Genomic DNA, 25,324 nt, shown 5'->3' with positions numbered 1-25,324 from the left:
AAACAAATTTCTACAGCAGAATTTGATTAAAGACTTGTCTGATGTAAAATCCACCATGACCTTTTGTAAATTGTTCCGGTAGCTAATGACTCTCAATTAAAAACATACTCCTTATTTGAAATTATCTAGCACCAACTTCCAGCCTCTGTCACTATAGCAACAAACAATCCTATGGATTTCTTTATAAAAATCCCAGGCCTGTCAAACACTGAGAGAATGGAGTCTTTGTTCCTCTGCTGAAGCATGCAGCTTTGGGAAGAATGTTTTTGGGGGCACTGAAGAAGAGAAGCTCTTCTATTTAGCAAGGAATATAGAATGGGCTCTAAAGGACTGAGGGAACTGGAGCTCAAAGATGATGAGGTTGATCTTAATCTGATATGGGCCAAGGAACTAGTGGTATAGTTTCTGCTGTGCAAATGTGTTCTGTAAAAAGCCATACCTTTTGTTCCAAAGGATAGACCAGGCCTTTTTGATATTATACAGAGAATAGCTTGGTAAATCTAGGGGGCAGTTGCTGTCCTGAAGGGAAGAATTGTACTGAAAATGATTGGAGCATACTAGGAATCAGAGAAAGTATGTATGGGGAGGCAGAACGTTTACATGAAAGTACACATCCTTCATACTGAAAAACTGTGAAACACATGCCCTATTCTACAGATGCAATTATCACTGCTAATATAATTATGTAAATTATGAGTTTGTAAACAAAGTGGCTGAGATGGCAGCGAGAGCATACTGCACAGATACAAATTTCTATTCATGTATGTGGATATCCATGAATAGAAATTGATATTTGTTGAGCTTCAGGGCTCTACTACTGAGAACTGCAGCAGCTTAAGTTGAGAAATGTGGCACTGCCATTCTTAGGAGCCAGAGTCTCATGCCAGTGTACCCACATGCCAAAGGGATATGGTTCACTATCCCATGTAGAGGCACTTATACCACTTACAGTGAGAGATCAGAATGAGTGAGCTCTACAGCCAAAGTTGAGAGCCAGTTGGCTTTATAGCTCAAGCTGTAGAGGCTCCTACACTAAGCTCCAGAGGTCCCAGGTTCAAATCTGCTTTGTGGTTACAAGTAGGAACCGCTAGAGCTTGAGCTATAAAGCCAGCTGGTTCTCAGCTGAGAGCTCACTCATTCTGATTTCTTCCTGTAAGTGGTCTAAGTGCCATTACATGGGACAGGGAACCACACCCATTAGGTATATGGGTTACACTAGCAGCTCCTCCCAGCCATGTGGCTGTACTGCCCCCAGCGGGAACAGGATGTGGGCTGAAGGTACCCACCTTCACATGGCTGAAAGCAGCTGCCAGAGCATGGCACTGACTCCTGGGAATAGCAGCACCATATTCTTTTCTTTGGGTGCTGAAGTTCCTGGGACAAGAGGTCTGTAGGGATCTTTGAATATTGATTTCTTTCCACAGAAAACTGTATCCACAGAGAGAAATTCATATCCATGCATGCTGGTTTCCAACAGTCCTTTTTGAAAGGAGGCAGAGGGACATGTTCTATCATTTCTCACTGCAATAAGGCATTTGAGAATATTCTCGTGAGTTTTCTCCCTGGAGAGGGGTAGGAGTAGGAGTTTTAGAGATGGAAAGCTTGCAAATTATTGTATAGCCTGAATGGATTACACTCGACACTAACTTGTCCATTGTCACCACACTCCAGGTGTTGAAAAAAGACTGCCAGATAATCACCAAATGGTGTGAGGGAGGCAGGAGGTACTGGGCTTAGCATTTCAAGTCTCTTAAGCATTCATCAAAAATAACATTGAGCAGAGTACTGAGACTGAGATGCCAAGACTGTTGTAGACAGTGTAGGGAAGCAGACTTTAGAACCTTCTGTTTCTTCCGTGTTGCTTCAGACATTCTCTGATGGAAAAATTGCTGATCCATTATCTAGATTCAACCAAACTACCTCTTAGTGATAGGCATATATATGCCTAGTGAGTGCAGGATAGCCCTGGAATCCTTCAGGGTACAGATAGACTCTTCCATCTTCTAGTTGGAGAACTGTGACTTCATTAATGGGGAGCACTATTGTGTTGATTTCACAAGCATGCAGAATGGCTAAAAGTTTGTGCTGGGAGTCTTGGATATCTGCAAGAAAAATCTGAAACACTTCAGCAGGTCTGCAGAGAAAGTCCTAGAACTGCCTGAGGTCATAAAAGGGTAGGAGGACTAGAACTCGTCACTTTGTTCAGGGATGACAATGGCAGCCTTTCTGGATCCAGTGAAACCATCAGGTGTGAAGCATAAATGTTTCTCCTCCTCTGTATTTAGGACAAGATTTGAGCACCCTGGGAAGCAAGGAGTTTCTCCCTAGCAAATCACATCAGCTCTGCAGGGGGAGTATGACAGAAGAAAGAGCCAATAGGTTATCACAGGGACCCATAGCATGAGGTACCCAAGGCCCAATAGTAGATTAAGCAGATGTTGGTCCCAAACTGGTGAAGTCTTTTGGGTGGTGGAGGACACACAGGGTAAGAGAAGAAGAGTTCATCAAATGGCAAAATCTCCTCATGAGAAGGATGATTCAGGTGTCAGTGGCGGTACTGTAAGTTGGTGCCATTGCAGGGGAGACATATTCTCCATAGGGGTCACATGACCAGCTTCTTTCAGAAGTTGATTCTTCCAGAGGTGATATTATCATCCTGGAAACAGGGGGGGCTAATGAAGGAGAGGATTCCAGATCTAACAGAACAAAAATGTCTGGCGGAGAGGGGGAGACACAGATTAAGATCCCCCGAGCGTGATAGGGCTTCTGCTTATCCAGGCCACTGAAGCCTGCGAAGAGGGTGATATACAAAAGTGGCAGGAGTCTGACTTCATCTATCCCAATGGATCCTGGGGCTTGGGGAAAAGTCAGGGAGGATGGTATTGATAGAATACAATATAATACTGGTAGTCTCCAATGCTTATGAGCTTTCTAGTCGTATCTCTGGGATTTAGGACATGCTAACTTCGCATGGGCCAAGCTGGTGAGCTTGTTTGCAGGTGAGTATGATTTCTCGGAGGTGGACCTACAGGAATGATTTTGTCTCATTCTTCTGGGGGTATGTCTACACTAGCCCCCCTAGTTTGAACTAGGGAGGCTAATGTAGGCATTTGAGGTTGCAAATGAAGGCCAGGATTTAAATATCCCGGGCTTTATTTGCATCTTCCCGTCCAGTCGCCATTTTTAAATTCCACTATTCCGAAGTAACTCCCGTGGCTACATGCGGCAGTGAAACGGTAATTCGAACTAAGTCCCTAGTTTGAATTACAGTTTCACTGCTGCATGTAGCTGCGGGCAGTTACTTTGGACTAGTGGAATTTAAAAATGGCGACCGGATGGGAAGATGAAAATAAAGCTCGGGATATTTAAATCCCGGGCTTCATTTGCAACTTCGAATGCCTACATTAGCCTCCCTAATTTGAACAAGGGGGGTAGTGTAGACATACCCTAGGAGAGGAATCCTTAGCTTCCTGACAATTCCCTGGTGTAGGGTCTGATGGGATAGACTTTCCTGCAGTAACGTTGGACTACGCAGCAGCAGGCACACTTTTGGAAGCATCAAGCCTATATGTGGGGGTGTTTCTTTGCCTGGATTCTCCAGGAGATATGTGCAGAGATGAAATACCTGCTCATCTCAGATACAGCTGGAGAACATTTGGCAGATAATGCACCTCACCACAGAGAGAGCTTTCCCAAGCTGCACAGGCAGCACTGGTGGTCACTGCTTAACGGGAAGTATCTTGGGCAGGAAGCACAGAGTGTAAAGCCCAGACTCCTGGGAATGGCCAAATACCTGGACAAGGAACAAGGCAGCAGGGAGGTCCCCATGTGACACTAATCTAATACTAAACATTGAAAACCTTTAAAACTGTTAAGAAGCATCTAGTATATAAATAGCTTTATTTTGTAAATCAAAGCCAAAGCTGAGAACGTTAAAGGTTCTGATCCAAACCACGCAGTGGCAGAAGGAACTGGAGAACTGTTTGGTCTGTTTTGACCTTTATGTCCTCCATCACAGGCACGAGGTAAGCCAGGGCAAATGCACAGACCAGCAAGCACTGCTTTCAAATTCTGTAGTTCCAGGATCATGGTGTGTACATTTAACCCAAAATGCAATAAAATAGGAACCATCACTCAAAGAATAATGAAGAATTATCACTGAAAACTTGAATGATTCAATCACTATAAATAACAATTTTCCAAGGCAAACTCTGTTATAACTTATTCCTCAACTCAGCATATCGGACTGAACCAGGCATTACAGAACCCTTCAGCTAGTTTTGGACAAATATTAGTGGAATGTGTGTTCAGTTAATATTTCAAAAATCTATTTAACACCAATTAACACTGATATATTTAATTCAGCCTTACTTAGACAGAAGCATCCAACTTGTATAATTCTGGTACACTCTGCACAGCTTATTCCATATCTTAGAAAGAGATATGGATTTTGCTGTGTGCCTCAGTCCATGGTTTCAAACACTCTCTAGGGATGTTACACTTGCAAAATTAAAAAGTAATGAAACATAGCTAGGAAAATTAATTCTTAAAGCCATCATACATATTAGACTCTCCCTTGGAGCCTTCTCTTCTCAGGAACTGATATGCATGGTGGAGTTTATGAGAAAGGGCTTTGTAAAAATCCTTTTAAATTCCCTAGGTCCTTCTGCCCCATCTCTTTTGGAAGATGACAGATTCAGGTAGGATGGTCTTAATAAGCTCATTTAAAATTCATTCTACAGCTGCAGCTTCCTGCCAGAGTAAGATTGTTCTTTAAATTGTTTTAAGTATTGAACTTAAAATGTGATCAAAATACATTTTCTACCTTACAAATTAATACAAATCCTCCTAATCCTATTTATGAATCAGTAAAATTTGCCACAACTAGTTGAATAGCTCTAAATGGAACTTATTGATATATGAACTGTTAATGACATTTCAGTCACGCCAGGGAAGTAGGAAATGCTTATTGAGTGTTCTCTATTATGGTGTAAAATCTGAGTCGATCTGCTGACACACTGACCTGTAAAGGTGTTCAATTAAAGCTGCCAAAGTTGCCCTATTGACTGGTGGAAGGCTCTGAATAAAAGTTCCATACTTTCTCACTCGTTCCTTTTCATTCTGTGTATCTAATGAGAGAGGAAAGAAAAAGTCACTGGGCATTTATCACAATGCATGTCCCCAAACAAGAACAATATAGATCCACTAAAATGGCAACATCTAGTGATTTAAATTTACAATTCAACCAATCAGTCTGTTTTCGGTATCAGTGCAGTCTGTTATTGTACAGCGTTTGAAGGAAAACAGTATCAATTATAATGAGGCTATGTACTGTTAGATCTGTATTCAAGAACCATTTTAGCAGAATTCTCCAGAAAGCAACATCATTTTTTATCAAAGAATGTTTTATAATGTAGAGGGTGCATGTGTCTATATCTAGCAAATTACTTTGGAAAGGAATATACTTTTTTATACCTTATTTATTTGCATTTAGAGTAGCATGCAGAAGCCCCAACAGGGATTAAAACACTTAGTGCTTCAAAAAGCTTACAATGTATATAGACAAGACCAAAGGTGGGAAATAAGTGGCCCACAGGCAGTCATGGTTCCTCAGCATTAGCCAGTCACTATATTTACCTTCATGTCTATAGGTACAGCTGCTCGCAGCTCCCATTGGCATCAGTTCACCATTCCCAGCCATTGGAAGTGGTGCAGACTGGGTTGTCCCTAGGGGAGTGCAGGGCCTAGTTTAGCCCCTTCCCATGCCCAAGGTCCCACCCATGCCTCATCACTTCCTGCCCCTGCTCCATCCCATGTTCACTCCACCTCTTACCTCAAATCCCTACCTTTTCCTACCCCAGTTCTACCTCCAGCCCAACCATTCCCTAAAGACTCCCAACCCTTCTTCTCCTGAAAAAAGCCAGATGCTGGTTAGGGCAGAGTGGGAGCATGAGATACTGCCACCAGCTCTGCTTCCCCTGAAGGAAGGGTAGGGGGTACAGTGGACTGGAGTATGGCAGGAGGGAATCCCAACTTCACAGCAAAACACAAAGTTGAACAGAGTCTTTAACATAATTAGTAAGCATATGGTGTAAGTGACCAATCAAGGGGTCGAGTGGCCTATTAACATCTCTGCAATCATAGGACAGAAAGAGAGGGTTAGTGGTTTACAGATTGTTGATTTATGGCTTATTACAAAAATCAGTAATCTACTCCCCCTTTTTGAGTGGTCCCCTACAATATGAACTATTAACTCATCCAGTTGCTTCTAGGGGTACATCTAGATAGCACCCTTCTGTCAGAATAAGCAACGCAATTTGCACTATGCAAATTGCGGCGCTCAGGCTGAGTCTAAAAGAGCTTATTTTGAAATTTAGCACTGTCTACATAGTGCAAAATTTCAAAATAAAGCACTATTCCAACAAGTCCCTTAACCCTCGTGGAATGAGGGTTACACGGATGCCGGAATAGTGTACTTATTACTTAGTGTAATAGTGTACTTTTAAAGACACAGTGTTGCTATTTCAGGATACTTCTAGAATCCAGAAATAGCCACACAGTCTAGACATATCCTAAGTTACTGATCCTCTCTTTCCCATGAATCTGACACACTCCTAAATAGCCGACACTCATCTAACTTCTTTTGTAAAGTTAGAGTCCAATTAATGCTTCTATTTACTTTTGTAATTCAACATTTTATTCTTAAAATGAAACTGGACATTTTTATAAATAATAAGATTATGTCATTTAAGTGAGCCTCTTTGGTATCAATCTTATGTGTTTCATTGCCACAGAACCTCAGCAACTCACAATCTTTAATGTATTTATACTCGCAACATCCCTGGAAGGTTGCAAAGTTCTATTATCCCCATTTTACAGATGGGACACTAAGGCACAGAAATACTAAACTACTTGCCCAAGGTCACATAAAAAACCTGTGGCAGATAAAGGAATTGATGCATTCCCCTTCCAAGTACATCCCAGACCAGCAAATGGGACTTGGACCATTCTCTCTCAAAGGAACCTGCAATTCCATCCCAGGACTCAGTGGAAAAACTAGTTTAAAGCACATCATTTATTTTCACGTCAGTCAATATTTATGTCCAAAGTTACTAAGATCTGTTGTTGATCTTAGCAAAAGTCAAGGTCATAAAAGCAAAATCTTTATCTCCTGTAATTCTACCAAGAAGTATAATACTAGCATCGTTTACAGAGTAGACAGAAATATGTTTCCGAATTTCCTAATCAGCAAGGACTCCAAAAGCCTTTCAATCTACCACCATAAAAAATTTCAAACCAGTTAAAATGTGATGATAGACTTTATCCTGATCTCAAATAAGTCAAGATACATACCCTTGACTTTTAAAATAAGATGAAGTTGGGCTTAAGTGGAAGTCTCTCAGTTTTCTTTCATGTTTACATTTATTTTATTTGCCAAAGAGAGGCATATATAAGTAAGGAATTGCTGAACAGCACAAGTACAGATTTAGTGACACGCATACATATAGATGTGTATGTGTATACATAAAGGGAATTAATTAAGCCAGGATATCTTTAATGACAGCAGATATCAAGACTTTGATTTATGTCTCATTGAGAATATAGCATCTCTAGTATTGTGCCCCTTAGCCATCAGGACTCTTCAATACATACTCAGAAGAGGCGGCACTACCCACTAATCACACCGCCTTTATTGGAATACCAATGCCACTTCCTCCAGCACCTGTGTGCTACCTGCAAACCTTACATCCAGCTACTGACCAACTTGGGAGAGCTAACTACAATACAACACAAGTTTATATATATTTGCAAGCAGTAGATGAGAGGACCAGGCAAAGAGCATTTTTACTAGTCTGAATATATAAATGAAGGCTTTTGCTACTGACTTCAATAAAACTGGGATTTCATCCATAATTTCTGAAAGTGATTTTTGTAAGAATATATACAGAATCCTTTTATTGATTATTCAATAATCTATTATTTGCTCTGTGTATATATACACACACACACACAATTTTGTACTGATAAATGTTAATAAGAGTTAAAATTTACATGTTCTTTTTCTAAAATGTTACTTCTGAGCTATCAAGAAGCCTGTTATTTACTTTGTTCTGCATTAATTACCTAGTGCAGAAATCCAAAATGGATAAAGTTCTTTAGTGAGAAGTGCATCATCTATTTTAGACAGGAAACATTTCAGTACATCAGTCACATCCTCTAGCTGATGTGTTCCAGCTCTCAGTTTAACACTTCTTGCATCTTTTTTGAAGTTCTCTAGTAGCTCACTCACATGGGATGGATCACCATTTTTTAAGTAGATATGTTTGCTACCTAAGCCTTAAATACAAAAACAAAAGGAAAAATCAAATGTTATCTTAACATCAAAACATTATTACTTAAACAAAATTGACCAGCACAACCAATTATTTAACCATTATTAGACCTAACCAATTGAGTTATCAGATCAAGAACACATATTTCTGCTCATCCATAAATATAATTTATGCTATCATGTGCTGATAATGTCTGTCTGCTATGTACATTGGACAAATGTCTCAGACACTTCACCAAAGAATCAATGCCCACAAAATAGATATTAGACAGGATCACAAAGAAAAAACAGTTTCTTGCCATTTCAACCAGAAAGGGCATTGTCTCAACGACCTGATTGCCTGCATCCTGCTTCAAAGACCTTTTAAGACGAGACTTGAAAGAGAATCCTCTGAACTGTCATTCATGCTTAAATTTGACACTTTACACCTAGGTCTTAACAAGGACGCTAATTACCTTACCCATCACAAAGATAGCTTCCCCAATTATCACCTCTAATATCATTAGCTCACAAACATTTACCTCCCCCCCGCATCCTCCTTCCGTTCTGAAATTTGATTTGTCCTTTTCATATGTGTCCATTTTTTTATTGTATCCTTTGGTATATATGGTCGTGCCAATTTTCTTCCACAATTTGATCTGAGGAAGTGGGTCTGGCCCATGAAAGCTCATCACCTAATAAACCATCTTGTTAGTCTTTAGAGTGATACATAGTCCTGTTTTTTGTTTCAACCAAAACCAGTTACATTAAACATAGGCCTCCTTCCTAGTGCATTTCATTAATGTCTAAGCCCTGGTCTACAGTATTTTTAAATAACAAGCAGAGCATCCATACATACCAAGCCCGTTATTTTGAAATAACTCCTGCTTTCCACGAGGAATAACACTTATTTCGGAATAGTTATTTCAAAATAGCGGGAGTATGGATGCTCCACTGCTGCTATTTCAAAATAACTACACCCCAGAGTAATTCCAACTAATTACTCCCCACTGCTTCCTGGGGCTCTCAGTTAAAATAGCGTATCCACATTAAGAGAGCCTGCTTCAGACTAATTTTGAGGATTCCCTGTAGTATGGACATGCAATTTCAAAATTGTTATTTCGGGAGTTATTTAGAAATAATCTATTTTGAAACAATTTCCTAGTGTAGACATGCCCAGCTGTTCTATGATCACAACTTCAGGAAAAGTTTAAAATTACAAATTCCAACAATTACTTGTGGACTTCTTATAATCGTGTTAAAAAGGCCACAAAAGAAAAGGATACTGCCTCTTTATATCCAGGTTAATTTCTTTCAAGTTTAACATAGCTGTATGTCTATCCCTCCCACAGTGATCAACTGAGCCACCTTTGGGATTCAAAGGTGTGATTTCAGTGTGTATATTCAGTCTGAGATGTCTGATTCTGGAAGCCTTAATGATGGTAGTGCTGATTTGCTCACTCATTTTCATGTGGGCAAGTTCAGACACTAGCACCACAAGGGAGCCACTGGCAATTTCATTTTTTCTGTGGGTCGACTGGAAAAGACACTGCAAATTTAAAATATTACATAACTAACACTATTTTGTCACCATTACCTTCAACTACCACCACTGAAAGAGACTAGGAATGCCTTTTATGTTAAGTTTATTAACTATGTGCATTTGACAGCATTGTATGTGTAGTTAGTTTAAAATTGTTTCTCTTTATAGAGGCTGCTTTTCCTTTGCTTCTCCTTAAAAATGCTACCAACCATGCCAGCTCCACTGCCAGCTAATATGTTTCCAACTCACACATCCCTGCTTTTTCCATGCCACCTTTTATGTAAGGAGAGAACTCTGTCAAAATCCATGAAAATCACCAGACTACATTCTCCTTCAAACTCACCTCTATTGTGCTATCTAAAAGCACTGCTATCTGATAGTGGTTCTGCATTGTTAACCTTGGCTGTGAGGCCTGGTAAATTCACATATGACAATTTATGCCTTTTCCAGGCAGGTTTTAAGTAAAAAGCACTGTAATATGCTAGCAAGATATAAGCATATGATGAGAGTTTCAAATAGTACGCTTTATTTCTCCCACAGTCAGAATAGTAATTATTATAACCATTCCATTGAAAAGGACACTACACCCCTCTGAGCTGAGAACAAGCATTTTAACTTTGAAGCTAATTTTTGATAGAAAGTTAAAAATGTCTGAAAACAAGGAGTTATCCTAAACAAGTCTTCTCTTTTATAATTAGAGCACCACACTTCTCCTGCCTCAGTATGAGTTCAACATTGGGAAAATAAAATGTTATTTATAAAAACTGTTCAGCTCGCAAATGAATAAAAAATAATTAAGCAAACAATTGTTCTTGGTTTTAGCCAAGAACACCACACTTCAGGATACCACGAATTACCATAAGACAATGTTACAATATTATAAAAACAAGTTATTCAGCTAGACAAGAGATTAATATTAAAATGTGTGAGTAATTCTTAATTAAACCTATTCATACTGACAGAGGCCAGAGATGCAGTAATATTCTGGAAGCATGTCTTTATTTAGAGGGTTAATATGTATATAGCCCTTCAGAACACAAGGCTTGAGTCACTCTCAGTGGTTCAAAAGGTGAAAATTCGTGCATACCATCATCTACACCACTACAGAAAACTGCTCCAGAGGGATTTATCTTAGCAGAAGACAGACGTCTGTCCCCCTTTGGCTGTTCTGCCAGGTGGTAAAAGAGGTCAGGGAGGGATCAGCAGCTGGATCCCAGTTTGGGGAGATTTCTAAGGACATGTGCTAATGAATCCCTGCCAACTCTTTCTTCCTGGCTGACTTTGTTCACTTCCTGGGCTCAATCAGCTGTTGAGGAGAGCTTGCACAATTGCATGCAGAAGATTTCCTGCCATATGAGACCGAAAAATTGATTCACTGCATAGTTAAGACCAAAGGCCACAACATAAAATTATAAAGAGGATGCATGGATTGCCAGCATGTTCAAGTTGCATTTCCCATAGTTTCACATATTATCAGGTATGTTGCACTGAACATCAAAAACTACTGCCACAGAAAGCACCCACTGAAAGCAGTGACAGGGTTAATAAAAAAGTACAGGCTCTATATAGAGTAGCGCAAACTCATTCAATGCAATCTGATAGAGATGCTTCTTCAAAATTATACGAATGATCTTAGGAGTTCAGCGAGTTGAATAAAATCTCTACTGCACTTACCATACTGTGTAACAAATGCTATACAGCTGTTCACTATAATAGGAACGTCATTTTTGCTGAGCTGCTGATCTTGTAAGGCATTACCATCTGTACCTGCTGCTTTTTCAATTGCAGTATGCCAGACCGTGAAATCCAACTTTGTATGACCATGGATGTACAATGTTCTGCAAAGTTTGAAAATATTTTGAAACAGTAATAAAGGTTTTCCAAAGCAGCACAGTAGTTCTCATGAAAAATGAACACAGGCAAATAGATTCAAGGGCTCAAGGTAATATTTGGAATATGGCATCAGCACACCTGACAAATATACTGCAGAAGGCTGTTGTAATGGTCTATTCTACTTTTAGTGCCTTCATTTTCTAGGAAAATATTATTCATGGTAATACAAGTATTATAGACTGGTGTCAGCATATGTCACAGTAGAGCTAAAATAGAATCCATGGACTAGACACAGGATTTAAGATCGGCCTTTACTAATGCTTTATTCTCTTTGTTCTTCTGTACCCACTTAGGACGGATCTTCTCCCCAGGGCCAGGCCAGGGCTGCAGGGGCACTCAGCCTACCCACTGGCACCTCCCCACCCACTCGCCACCCTTTCTTTGCCAGTGCTAGATGATCATTTGAATGGTTTATATTTTCATAAGTGATGAAATTCTGGCCCATCAAAGTTAATGGTAAAACTTCACTGTGGCCGGGATTTCATCCAAGGTATTTTTGTTATTTCCTCCAACTTATAATATACTAAAACAAAAAGATGCCACAGGAGATATGCCATCTTATTTCATTCACTGATGCAAAGAGTTTTTAAATGTTTTGTTCACTTTTCAGATTCTAATAGTTTTGTAACTAACTTTTCTCATCTTATCTCATCTTCATTAGCTGCTTATTGATATTTCCGATTGTACAGTTTTTCTCTAAGTGACAAAGTAATACCAAGGATGGCAATATATTAGATATACATTTTTCATGTCTAGAAGCACCACCATTTAGCACTTTGGACACCATAACCATAAGTTCATAGACAATATATGAAAGTCTGGAGGCTTTGATGTTTCATCACTATCACACATTTGGTTGATACTGACTAAATATTGAGGAATACCATATAGATCTGGTAAAGAGTTTGTGACATAGTACTATATATTATACATATGAGAATGAGATTATGGCAACATTATGATGCTTTTTTGTAAAAGAGGGATCATGTGAGATGTCACTGGGAAAGATATGATTTGCTGAATATGATTAACCTATTTGTACACATGGATCATTTTTGTATCTGAAGATGGGAATATTGACTGTGTATCTATATTTCAATCATGCTTATTCTGGGTGACAGCCAGCCTTTCAGGTACAACAATGAAAAAGCCAGTCAGAGCTGATGGCGCATCAGCAAAGACAATGGACCTTAAAAAAACTTAACCTTTCTGTGTACATTTGGCCAGCTTGTAATCAATGGCTGCTGCAACACTGCAAGGGCATGTGAATGTGACTGGACAACATGTCTCTGGACTCCATCTTGGATTCTCAGTGTTTCTCCACAAACCAGTCTAGGAACCAACCGATGAAATAAAGGGCTGACACCATATGCATAACATATATAAGGCACAGAATGACATCTATGAAAAACCTGGGGATTCAAAGCTGAAAGGTAAGTGCAGCTCATCCCATAAGAATCTGCAACCTCTTATATCATCAGCCAGGGTGAGAGTTTGCTAATTCATATCCTATCTTTTTAGTATCTGAGATTTAGTTTGTGTTTTCTTTATTTGCTAGTTATCTGTTTTGATCTGTTTGCTATCATGTATAGTCACTTCTTTTTGCTCTGTCTAAACCAGTTAGTTGGAGTGAAGGGCATGGGTAATTTTAGCTTAAGGGGCACTCAAGGCAAAGACCGTTGCAAATTCCTCTCCACATTGGGGTGAGAGGATGAACTCTATGAGTTTACACACTACAGTTCCTTGTGCAGTGCAAGATGGTATAAATTGAGATTTATGCTCCAGAGGGGGTAGGTGCTGGGGGAATGGCAGTTGAGTTTTACCTTGGCTTAGACTTTCTACTGTTGGTTCATGGTCAGAGAGTAGTTGGGTTTGTCCCTATTTGTGTCAATGCTGGTAGAAAAGTAGGACTGCAGCACAATGTGAGAAGAAGCCCAGGCTGGTGGGTCAGAGGGCTCAGCGATACCCCAGTTCCAGGTGGCACCTGAGGGGGTGGGGAGAGCTTGTCATAGGATTAATATGCTGTATTGGCATATCAAAGATAAAAAGAAATCATACTAAAGGAGTATTTTTACCTCTTCAGAATCATGCCACCATCACTTAATTATCACTACCAGATACATACGATCATGCAGGCATGCCGAAAACCTGGATATGTATAGAGTAATACCCTAAGAAACCATTACAATGCCAAAGCTCTTATACCCACATGGCTTTTAATGGTTCAGATAATGTGAATACATGCTTTTAAATTTATTGTGGGCGTCTTAAGTGTAGAAAAATTCAACATATTCATGCTCAGCTGATGCTTCTGTTGCAATTACTTCCACATAGTTCAGAATTTCCATTAAACTATCAAAGCAGTCTAGGGAAAACTTGTCTATGCTTGACAGAAATATTATAATGAAAGCAATAATAAAATCTGGCTTAGAGCTAGAAGTTTTTCCGAGAACTGACAGTTCTGAAATTTTATGTATGGTATGTATTAACCTGTTGGACATCTTTGAAAAGCATTCCCACTGGGTCCCTCGTTGGGCTATGTGTGTTAGCCCTGAACCTTTCAATACACTTCTTTTAAAAAACTGTTTCAGGGAAAGGTGTTAGTTTTCCATCTGTGTTGCCATATTCAATTATGATGTGCAGAACATTTTTATAAAATTAAAGCAGTGCTTAGGTGAAAATTAAAATGCTGGTGACACAGATGAGTTTCCTGTAGCAGGGGTTCTCATACTGTGTGTCAGGCCCTATTTTAATGGAGCCACCAGGGCTGGCTTAATAGTTGCTGGACCCTCGACATTAAGTTTGAGAACTACATCCGTGGGCCGCAGGGCTCAGGTAACAGGCCTGTCTGGTGCTGAAGCCCTTGGGCTTCACTTTTTACCACCTGTCAGGGTTGGTGGGGCTCAGCCGTTGGCCCCAGCCCACTTATCCGTGTAGTGGGACTCAGGCAAGCTCAGACTTTGCCTCCCCCCACCCCACTCTATAGTAATTTTTACTGTCACAAGGAAGTTGCGGAGCAATGAAGTTTAAGTACAGGCAGTCCCCGAGTTACGCGGATCCGACTTACGTCGGATCCGCAGTTACGAACAGGGTTCCTCTCCCTGGTCTCCAACAGACCAGGGAGAGGAAGCAAAGTGGCGGAACTGTTCCTGACAGCTTGTACTCCATCTGCATGTGGGATGTTTGTGTAGAGAGCCTCTACATCCATGGTGGCTAGGATGGTGTTTTCTGGAAGATCACCTGTGCATTGTAGTTTTCTCAGGAAATCCGTAGTGTCACGAAGGTAAGTGGGAGTGCTGGTGGCATAGGGTCTGAGCAATGATCCCTCGCTTTCACAGGCCTTGGGAGGTAGGCCGGTCCTTACCCACAGACAACCCGCCAACCTGAAGCATATTCTCACCAGCAACTATACACCGCACCATAAGAACTCGAACTCAGGAACCAATCCTTGCAACAAACCTCGGTGCCAACTCTGCCCACATATATACACCAGCAACACCATCACAGGACCTAACCAGATCAGACATACTGTCACTGGTACATTCTCCTGCACATCTACCAACATAATATATGCCATCATGTGCCAACAATGCCCCACTGCTATATACATCGGCCAAACTGGACAGTCCCTACGTAAAAGAATCAATGGACACAAATCTGATATTAGGAATGGCAACATACAAAAACCTGTAGGGGAACACTTCAATCTTCCTGGACACACAATTGCAGATCTAAAAGTAGCCATCCTGCAGCAAAAAAACTTCAGGACCAGACCTCAAAGAGAAACTGCTGAGCTACAGTTCATCTTTAAGTTTGACACAATCAACTCTGGATTAAACAAAGACTGTGAATGGCTCGCTAACTACAAAAGCAGCTTCTGCTCTCTTGGAATTCACACCTCCAGATCAGCAGCTAGAAGTGGGCCTCATCCTCCTTGATTGGATCCACCTCTTCATCTCCAGCCTGATTCTGGCCTGCATATTTATACCTGCCTCTGGAAATTTCCACTACATGCATCTGACAAAGTGGGTCTTTGCCCACAAAAGCTTATGCGCCTACACTTCAGTTAGTCTATAAGGTGCCACAGGACTCCTCGTCACTTGGGCAAGCCATTCTTCACTTAGTTGTATCCAACTAAAACAGTGTTTCTCAACCAGTGATATGCGAACCCTTGGGGTATATGCAAGAGAAGTCCAGGGAGTAGGTCAACACAAGTGAAATTTGGCAAAGAATTTGGTGGCATGTGCCTGTCAAATTGAATGTTTGAAGCTGAGCACCTGGAAATTAACAGCCACTCTGTGCACACGCCCCAGCGTCTGTCAGGAAAAGTGCGTGGCTGCAGCGGCTCCGGTGAAACCCAGGGCACTTCCAAGTGGGGGGCGGGTTTGGGCAGGAGGGAAAAAAAATCACTTCCTTGGCCATCTCTCCTAGTTCATTTCCTCTCTGGCAGCCTTCCCAGTGTGCTCCAGCGGGAAGGGTAGCTGAACCTGGAGGCGCATTCCCGGCAGCAGCTCAGTATAACTTATCTCCATCACCCCTTCCCTGTGGTGCTGTGGAGAGGAGCTAAAAGGTGGTGAAGAGGCACAATAAGCTTTGTTCCAAAGGGCCCCCCCCATTAGTGGCCTAGTGAAGAGGGGTGGGGGGCAGTTGCTCCCAGGCACCACGCTCGGAGGAGCTGGGCTGGGGTGGGAGCGCACAGTCCCATGAAGCGAGCCCGGCGCTGGTGACCACTTGCTCCCTGCAGACAAGCCGCCGAGACAGAGCCAGGTGGCGGGAGTGGGCACTTTGAAGGTAGAATTACGAAACATCCGGTGCTTGTCTCTGGGGGAGGGGTGGGTGTATTGGGTTACAGCAGGGGTGCTGGAGTGCCTGGCTCTTGGGGAGGGGGAGAGCATTGGGTTAGAGCATGGGGGATAGAGGTGCCTGGCTCTGGGGTACTTTTTTTTTTTTTTAAAGGAGGTACTTTATTTTAAAAAAGGTTGAGAAACACTGAACTCAACCATAACTAAGGCATGTGCAAGCTTTTCATCTTAATTCTATAAAGGTTTCATATCAGTCAAGGAATAGCTTTGACCAATTATTGGACAAACTTGTTCTCGTTTGTACAAGGAAAATTGTACTGTTTAGATATTGCTTCACTAACATTCCCTTGCTGCTGGTACCAAAATGTCCTTTTCCTACCAATATGTTACTGATTAAAGTCATGAATTAAAATTAAGAATAAACAGGATGGACCACAAACACATCCATCTATTCTTGCTTCTAAATTAACTTAAATAATTAAAAACAACAACCCTGGGATATAGTAGGCATTTAAAAACAGAAACAGTGCAAAAATTTTGAAAGGGTTCTTATAGTTTTGTCTGCTTGTGAAAGAAATTAGAGGTTTCTGAAAAGCTCCTGTTTGATGTGATAGAATAATCTCGCATTAAGAAAATTTTACTTACTCAAAATGCTCAATTAACATTTTCTGATACAAAGTTAAGATTTATTTACTAAACAAATAATTTTCTTCTTCTAAAAAAAAAAAGCTACAATTTAGAAACCACAACTGCAAAAAATGACAGATTAGCAAGAATCCTAAAACCCAATCAGCCTAAAAAAAATCAGACCACATCAAATACAGTTTTAAAATTAGTAATATGAAAAAGACCACTTTACCTTCCCTTCTCAACAAGCAGCAGGACATCTATTTTTTCTCCATTTTGAATCAAACCGCTGATTGCTGAAAATAAAACATAATAACATTTTCCTCTTGGAAAATATGTGAAACAGATTTTGAAAAGGCCAAAGGAACATGGAGCTCATCAAAATGTTTTATATTTAGCATGCATTTCAAAAAAGAGAATATATAGCCATTTATTAAAGCATAAAGACAGAAACTACAATGGATCACAAGCATATATCAAGAAAAACAACTTGAATAACAACAGAATAAAAATAAGCAGATGCACACCTCACTTTTGTGATTATCAAATTTCCCTTAACCTGGAAAAATGCAATATTATAGTACTGTAAAGGCTCAGAAATTAACTGGATTCTGAAACCAGCCAGTTTGCTTGAATTCTAATGACTATGAATATTTACAATTCATATTATACAAGAAAATTCATTAGTGTTGTGCGAAGACCATTTCCACTTTTGATTATGTTGATCTAACATTGTATATGTCTATATAGGTAGACACCTGTCTATCTAAAAGTATAGAAAAAAAATTGTATATAACATATGCTACTATATTTTTATAAGGAATATTATCAAATAAGTAAAAAGTATAAAATACTCAAAAATGATTCAACTGAGTTTTACCCACCTACAAATTAGCTTTCTGAATAGGTAATCTCTTTGATTCTACAGAGTATCTTTATGTTGCCAACTACCTCAAGAGATGGCAACATTTTGAATTTCAATCAAGTTCAAAAAGTGTTTCCTGGTGAATGTATCAAATGCCAGTAGCTTCCATTTTTGTGCGACATATACAGGCAGTCCCCAGGTTACGTACAAGATAGGGACTGTAGGTTTGTTCTTAAGTTGAATTTGTATGTAATTCGGAACTGGTACATATTGTAGGGGAAACTCTAGCCAAACATTTCTCCAGAGCTCAGTTTTATTCTCCCACACCTCACTTCCCTCAGTCCTTTATTCTCAAGCTGAGGTGTCTGCTGAGAAAAGCCGCTCCACGTCTCCCTGGTCTGCTGGGTGGGGCGCTAGCTTCGTGTCTCCCTGGTCTGCTAGGGGGAAAAGCAGCTAGTGCGGGGTTGCCTCACCCCGTTTGTAAGTAGGGATCCGATGTAAGTCGGATCCATGTAACCCGGGGACTGCCTGTATATAATGCATCATTTAAATTCACTGTTACTTGAACACAAGGAAGGTAGAAGAAAGTGCGGGAAGTGACTCTGAAAATTCATTAGTTTGCAAACATTAATTACCAATATATAATTTATCTTCCTCATTACTGGAAGAGACCCTTACTTTTTGACAATTGAAATGTCAGAATCTAAGGAAGATGGACAGTCTGGGTGCCCAGAAATTCAGAAAGAATGTAACTAGATTAAAGGAAGATGTCCATTCCATCATCAGTACTAAAGCATAAGGACCAATTTTCAAAAATTAGGTCTCTGTGCATCTTTGCAAATGCTTAGCCAAGAAAAACTGAAATTCTGAATTTTCATACAATTAAGAGGGTACCTATCTAGCCATACAGGCTAACCAAGTCCCCAATGCAATTGCTTCATATTTTGATATCCACAGACCTGAAAATTGTAAGTCAGTCCCAGAAAGTATTCCAAGAATTAAATGAAATCTGGAGATATGTGAATTCATGAAAATAGGAGCCTTTCATGGTACTGATATGGATATTAATGGACATTAAGAGGTCTGCTGGCTTTTAACAGAGTTCTTGCTTCAATTGCAAAATGGTCTCAGATATAGAAGCTGTAAGGATGGACAGAAATACAAATATAAAAGAATAATTACATCTATAAAGAACTATACATAAAGAAATAACTGAATTTATGAAAATGATCATTTCTAACCTTTATTTCTCCCCACTTCATAAACCATACTGGCCTGCTCTGCAGAATTACAATTAGGGTGCATAAAGCTAAACAAGGCCAGAAAATCTAATTACTCTACAGGTTGTACCTCCCTGTAAGGAATCCTTGGAACATGACTGGTCCCAAACAAAGGGATTTGCCCAAATATGGAAGGTCCCTCCCAACATGACCTGTGCTGCCTCCAGCTAGGACTCCAGCCAAGCCCCGCTGCTGCCTGTCTGGACATGGCTCCACAGGCTGGAGTTCTGTGGCTGCGGGGGCTCTGTGGCTTCTCGGATTGCTGGGGTTCTGCGGCTTCGGGGACTGCCACAACTCTGGGACTTCTGGGACTCCGTGGCTTCTGGGAGTCTGCAGCCACTGCTGGCCCCCTGCTATTGTCCGGGAGCAGGGGTGAGAACCCTTTGATGTGCCTCCCTCAGCATGGTACACCTGGCTGAGTCACACCCCTCTTCCCCCACTCCTGCCCTGCAGCCCAGCCTCCTCCTACCTGGACTCTGTGGTCCAGGAACATCTATGGTCCTGCTGGACCATGAATGTTGCTGGACCGGAGAGTCCCAATTAAGGGATGCACAACCTGTATTATGAAACTCAGCGTAACATAGTGTAGAATTTATTTATTTATTAGATATAGATATTCCTATCTTCCTCACATCATGAAATTGAGCAAATGAAAATCTGATACCAAAGTAACTAATAGAAGAGTGAAAAATACTTGATGGTAACATAGTTTTTGAAGAGGACTACAATTTTCCAATACATTTCCATACTTCAAAACTAAACCAGTCAATTATCTCAAGAAAACATATTGAATGTTTCTGCGGGACATCGGACCTGATAGATCAGTGTTCAGCAACCTAAGACAGTGAGTGGGCCGCATGAGTGGCCCTCCACTTCAGTGGGCCTCAAGACTGTCTTAACCAAGACTGTCTCCTGGGATAAGGTAGTTTTGCTATCTGCGCTTATGTACCTAGAATTCGCAGAATGTGCTGACTAAACTGTAACAGTGCTTTGAATGCAGAGAGAGAGAGAAAACTGCTCTCACAATCTGTGTTGTGTGCAATAAGCATGCACCTAACTTCATGTGCACTTGGTTTACGTGCAGGTCACTTTAGTAATACTGGTAGGATAAAAAACTATATAGATGGAAACCAGCAGACTTTGGCAACCCTGCATGTTGGCAATAGGAAACAAAATGTTTCATCCATCACACATAGAACACTGACGGACAGCGTTTGCCCAGCAAGCTGCTGGTTTTCCACCCCCACAACATGTCTTATATTATTCTATGATCCTGAATCCTTGTAAGAAAGATTCTATGTAACTTGACCAGACTTGTTTTACTAACTACGATGCTATGAAAATGGCTTTATTCCGGGAAACCAATGGAAAAAGAGAAATAGATCTAGATACAGCGTGGATGGGATGGTATTTGGTGCATGCAATGAGATGCGTGTATTGAATTCCTTGACATTCGTGATTTTAATACTATATAGATATTCTTAAAAGCAGAGATCAGAATGAGTTTCTTAGAACGTACACTAATAAATTTAAAATGTTCTCTGAACTCTTACTTAGCTCCTGCAGTCGTCTTAGATGTATTGAATCCTCTTGAGCATTCTCCATTTCAAGACAAAAATGTAGACTTGATTTATCTAGAGCAAACCAGCCTTTTTTCCATTGATCAAGATTATGGCAATCTTTGTAGTATAGCTGTCCAATCAGATCGTAGTCTCTCTTTAACAAACATTCAGCTATGGAGGGGACAAAATGCTACCAAGAAAAAATGAAGAATAAAGCAAGTCATTGCAAATATGAAAGATGCATATATATATAATGATAAAGCCTATGTATAAAATGGGGATGAGGTGACAATATAAATATTGCATTCTTTTATAAGGATTAAAATAATATATAAATTAAATCCTAAAACTATATGTAAAATCAGAAATAGTACATTTTTACAGTTCTTGTCCTCAAACTTGCAAAGCTAACAATCTATTTTTATTTTAAGCAATCTAACCTTTATTCATCTTGTTTTGTTTTGGTAGAAATTTGTGAAAAGCATATTTGTAGCCACACAATGGGTCAGTTGTAAGCTCCTAATGAATGGATCTGTATAAATAGATAGTATTACCTACTGAGACACTAGCACCTATACAACCATATTCCTAAGGTCAGTATCAGAATGTTGCATACCAATTCTCCTTGTATTTCATTGCATTATCTCAATTCACATGTTCATTACAATACATATTTCCTTCTGCTGCACAGAAAGCCTTTAAACACCAAACAGATCTGACTTCATCAACTTTACACTAAGGAACAGTTTCCCAGAAGTGGCTAACACTGCCACTTTATATCTTATGTAAAGGCTCTTGGCCTAGCTTGAATAGATAATTATCAGCACTACCTTGGCTATTGCCCAGGTCCATTTTTTGTGTGTGTGTGCAGTTTCAGCTCCAAACAGAAAAACACGTTCTGACAGTAAATAGATTTCAAAGGTAAAAATGGCCCTAAAGCAACAAGAGAATAAAAGAGGCAGTTATATTTAGGCTTCATAATATGAAACACCCAAAAGCACAATTTCTCTCTCTCTCTCTCTCTCTCTCTCTCTCTCTCTCTCATACTCTCATTATCTAATTTCTACGGAAAATCCATCTGTATTTTCTTCTAATATTACATATATAAATTAGCCAATACTGTAACAGTTTATATTATGCAGTCATAGCAGGATGGTTAAAATATCTTTTAAGTCAATATATTTTCTGAAGGCATTGCATATTGGGCGTTGCATTAAGTTGAAATGAAAATTTCATTGGAAGAGTATTATTTGACCTTGCAATTTTATGTAGTTTCAGGACAAAGACTGTTACAATACATTTAAAATATTTTATGCTTTTTGAGTATCAGACTGTTTGCCCACTGAAAAGACTGTTGTAAGTGATTCTTTACTAATATTAAAACATATCTAATACTTTATTTGCAGGAAAAGAGGCACATGCCAAATGTTTCAGCCTGGGGGAGAAGACATTCTCCAAACTCAGTGTTCCAATTTATAATTGTTTAGCAATTTTTATATTAGTGATAAATACCTTTTACAGAAAATGTAGACTTCTTTAATTTAAGCTGTCCTTTCCAAGTTATCCTGTACAACATTTTATTGTCTACTAATAAAAAAATCACCAAAGACCACTTAATTGCTTGTCACCCACGTAAAACAGCTCAGCTCTTTTGCAAAAGTCCAGAAACATGTGAAGCAGTAGTGAACACATATTCACTTCTTAGGACAAAGGCTCAAAATGTCTTAGTTTATTTCAAATAACTAATTTTGGAACCTACCCAGTATTTAAAAAGGAATCTTCTTTGTGAACCACAAGACAGGTAACTTCACTGATGTCAATCATACCATTAGGAGTGGTTGTTTTATCATTTTCATAGTAACTCAAGAAGCCACTTTCCAAAGTACACCATCTTTTATTGCAGTCTGTGGTTAAAAAGATATACAGTATGTCACAGATTACTACAATCATTAATATTATAGAAGATACATACGTGAAGGAATGACTTTTGCCACTGATTTCAATAGAGCTGGTATTTCAGCTGTAGTGCTCATATAGTAATACCCATTAAACTCTGAAGAAATAATATTTAACGTATGGTACTTCAATCAGATATTTGTCAACATAATGCACTCATTTTAAATTTTATGAGTATCAGAAGTATAGATGTCAAGTTGCTTTACAAATTTCCTTTTGCTGCTTAAATAGCTTGATGGGAGGTAGAAAACTGAATACTGAATTTGGTTTGTTCAGTGTTATAAAACCATATGATTTGGAATTTTAAAAAAACCACCCTCCCCAGTTAGAAACATTGAAAGTTACAGGAACAATTTATCTTGACAAATTGAACAGTTGAATCATAGCATGCCACACAGAAAAGGTGCTGCTAGTTTTTCATGGACACTGGAAATAGTGGCCAACACAGATTCAATCTATTTTCCACTGTAAGGTGATGCTACAGTGCCCACTCAATGTCATAAGGCTACGAAAAACAATCTAAACCTTTCAAAGATTCTAGGAAAAACACAAAAGGTCATATTTTCCAGAACTTATAAACATTGCAGACTACAGAACACAAGAAAAACAATGTCTATAGTTTTATTTTAAGTGATCTAGAAAACATGAAAAATTTGTTCCCACTAGACTAGCAATGCATGCTGTCAAATCAGAAAACATGTGAAGGATTGTTTTATTAATCTAATACAAATTTTAGGTTGGTTGGCATTTAAAGAGGACAGAAACCAGAGTGGGTTATGTATCAGGAGCCTGATACGCCATTCACTCATATCCATGGAATTTCATTGAACTCAATGGAGTTACTCCAAATTCACAGTAGAATATATTGGTCAGGGGTAGGGAACCTAACACCCAGAGGCTGGATTGCTTCTCATCTGTATGGCCCCAACCAATTTTTCTGTGGGTCAGTGGCCCCTGACCTAAAAAGGTTCCCACTCCTGTTATACTCTATAACTATGCTGGTGTCTAGAAGACCTCATGTTCAACAGTTCTTTAATAAGTCTAATACTGAGGTAGTCTTATTTGTCATGTACAAATGTTTAGGTCTGGAGGATAAATGTACTAAGAGCAGATTCTGACTGAAGTTAGATGATATTTATGTGCATACAGTGCTGTGAACATGTTAACAACACATGGCATTTATAAGGCTATGTCTTCACTAGAGGGAAGATTGAAATTTCTACAATCGATTTGCTGGAGTTCAATTGAGCAGGTCTAGAAAAAACAAGCTAAATGGAACTCAGAGTGCACTCCTGTCAGCAGCCAGTACTCCTGAAAGGAGGAAGGGAAACAGATGGGAGCATTTTCTCCCATCAGCGTCCTGCTGTGGGGATTGCAAGGAAACTTGAACAAGGGTACGTCAACTCCAGCTACAAAATTAGTGGAATTGCATATATTAGTGGAGTTGCATATATTAATTTGACAGTCTCCTTTAGCGTAGACCTATCTTAAGTGGTCAAATTAATCCAGATTTTAACCTGAAATGCCCATAATATGACACACACATTTGTGACAACGGATCACTTGAGCAACTTATAGTATTGTTTGAAAGATTTTATTAAAGTTGAATAGTTCCTGCCTTTCTGAAACTTAAAGACCATGCACAGTTTAAGAAAAAGCATTATAAACATTTTGGCCCTTTGTATATTTCTAGGCACATCTTAGGTTAGGAATGCTACTTAAATTCCACTAGAAGAATTAAGAACATTCAGCACTGCATAGGATCAGATCCTGAGAAATGATAAGCAATATTGCTAGATTTACAGAACCTTATCAGCCTTGTAATTTTGCATGCAAGCTGTAGGGGAAAAAAGTCACAGTTCTTTGGATTGTTCCATTTCATAAACTGGCTCTGATAACAACCGTGATCTAATTGGCTAATGTGGGATTATGCACAAGTAATTTTCTTGAGTGAGCACAGACATCAGAACCACATGATAGCTTTGTCTTTTAATTATGTTTGTATTCTGGTTTGAATAGGCAAAGTAAGAATTTGTTATTATTAGGTTCCCTAGTCCTATCCAAGACAAGCTATAAATGAGAAACACTCAAATCTGATGGTAGTAAACTCAGGATAAAAATCATCTGCAAGTGACAGTGAGTTGGGCATGTTTAGCACTTCAAAATAGTGGGCTTTAAGTGCTTCACAATCAACATATGTCCACCCAATAAACTATTCTATTGCATTAGCACTAGAAAAGGAATGTTCCTACAGGTCATAGTAGACACACACATAAGCTAACTGAGAAAAAAAGAGTACTTCATTAGCCTACAGTTTGCTTGTCTATGCTACTCACTGCCATCTAACTTCACTTTCTTGTGCATTAAAACTAGGTAACATGAAAAACACATCAGTTCTCATAACCAGCACCTATGAAAATATCCAGTGGCTTAAAATGCATATTGACAAGCTCACAGATTCTGCAACAGTCTGAAATTCAGTGTG

The 25,324-nt window shown here is 39.5% G+C and overlaps 1 protein-coding gene and 1 long non-coding RNA gene across 3 annotated transcripts in view; one reads left to right on the top strand and one right to left on the bottom strand.

Annotated features, from left to right (window-relative positions):
* The window catches only part of ARAP2 (ArfGAP with RhoGAP domain, ankyrin repeat and PH domain 2), a 213,755-nt gene that overhangs the window by 61,863 nt on the left and 126,568 nt on the right, over positions 1 to 25,324 (bottom strand). For both annotated transcript variants that reach the window (XM_025187574.2, XM_006128750.4), the window contains exons 16-22: positions 22,643 to 22,787; positions 21,714 to 21,816; positions 20,875 to 21,073; positions 17,409 to 17,472; positions 11,529 to 11,692; positions 8,125 to 8,337; positions 5,024 to 5,129 (exon numbers count right to left, since the gene is read on the bottom strand). In XM_025187574.2, the coding sequence (XP_025043359.2) occupies positions 5,024 to 5,129; positions 8,125 to 8,337; positions 11,529 to 11,692; positions 17,409 to 17,472; positions 20,875 to 21,073; positions 21,714 to 21,816; positions 22,643 to 22,787 (994 nt within the window). The remainder of the gene's footprint in view (positions 1 to 5,023; positions 5,130 to 8,124; positions 8,338 to 11,528; positions 11,693 to 17,408; positions 17,473 to 20,874; positions 21,074 to 21,713; positions 21,817 to 22,642; positions 22,788 to 25,324) is intronic.
* Positions 12,045 to 25,321, top strand: LOC142829664 (uncharacterized). Its single transcript, XR_012904344.1, has 3 exons — positions 12,045 to 12,237; positions 21,352 to 21,476; positions 25,213 to 25,321. It is a non-coding gene; the product is annotated as an uncharacterized LOC142829664 (long non-coding RNA).

The sequence above is a fragment of the Pelodiscus sinensis genome, chromosome 5 (assembly GCF_049634645.1).
Source record: "Pelodiscus sinensis isolate JC-2024 chromosome 5, ASM4963464v1, whole genome shotgun sequence".
Classification (NCBI taxonomy): Eukaryota; Metazoa; Chordata; order Testudines; family Trionychidae; genus Pelodiscus; species Pelodiscus sinensis.
This window is presented reverse-complemented; position numbering and strand designations above follow the sequence as displayed.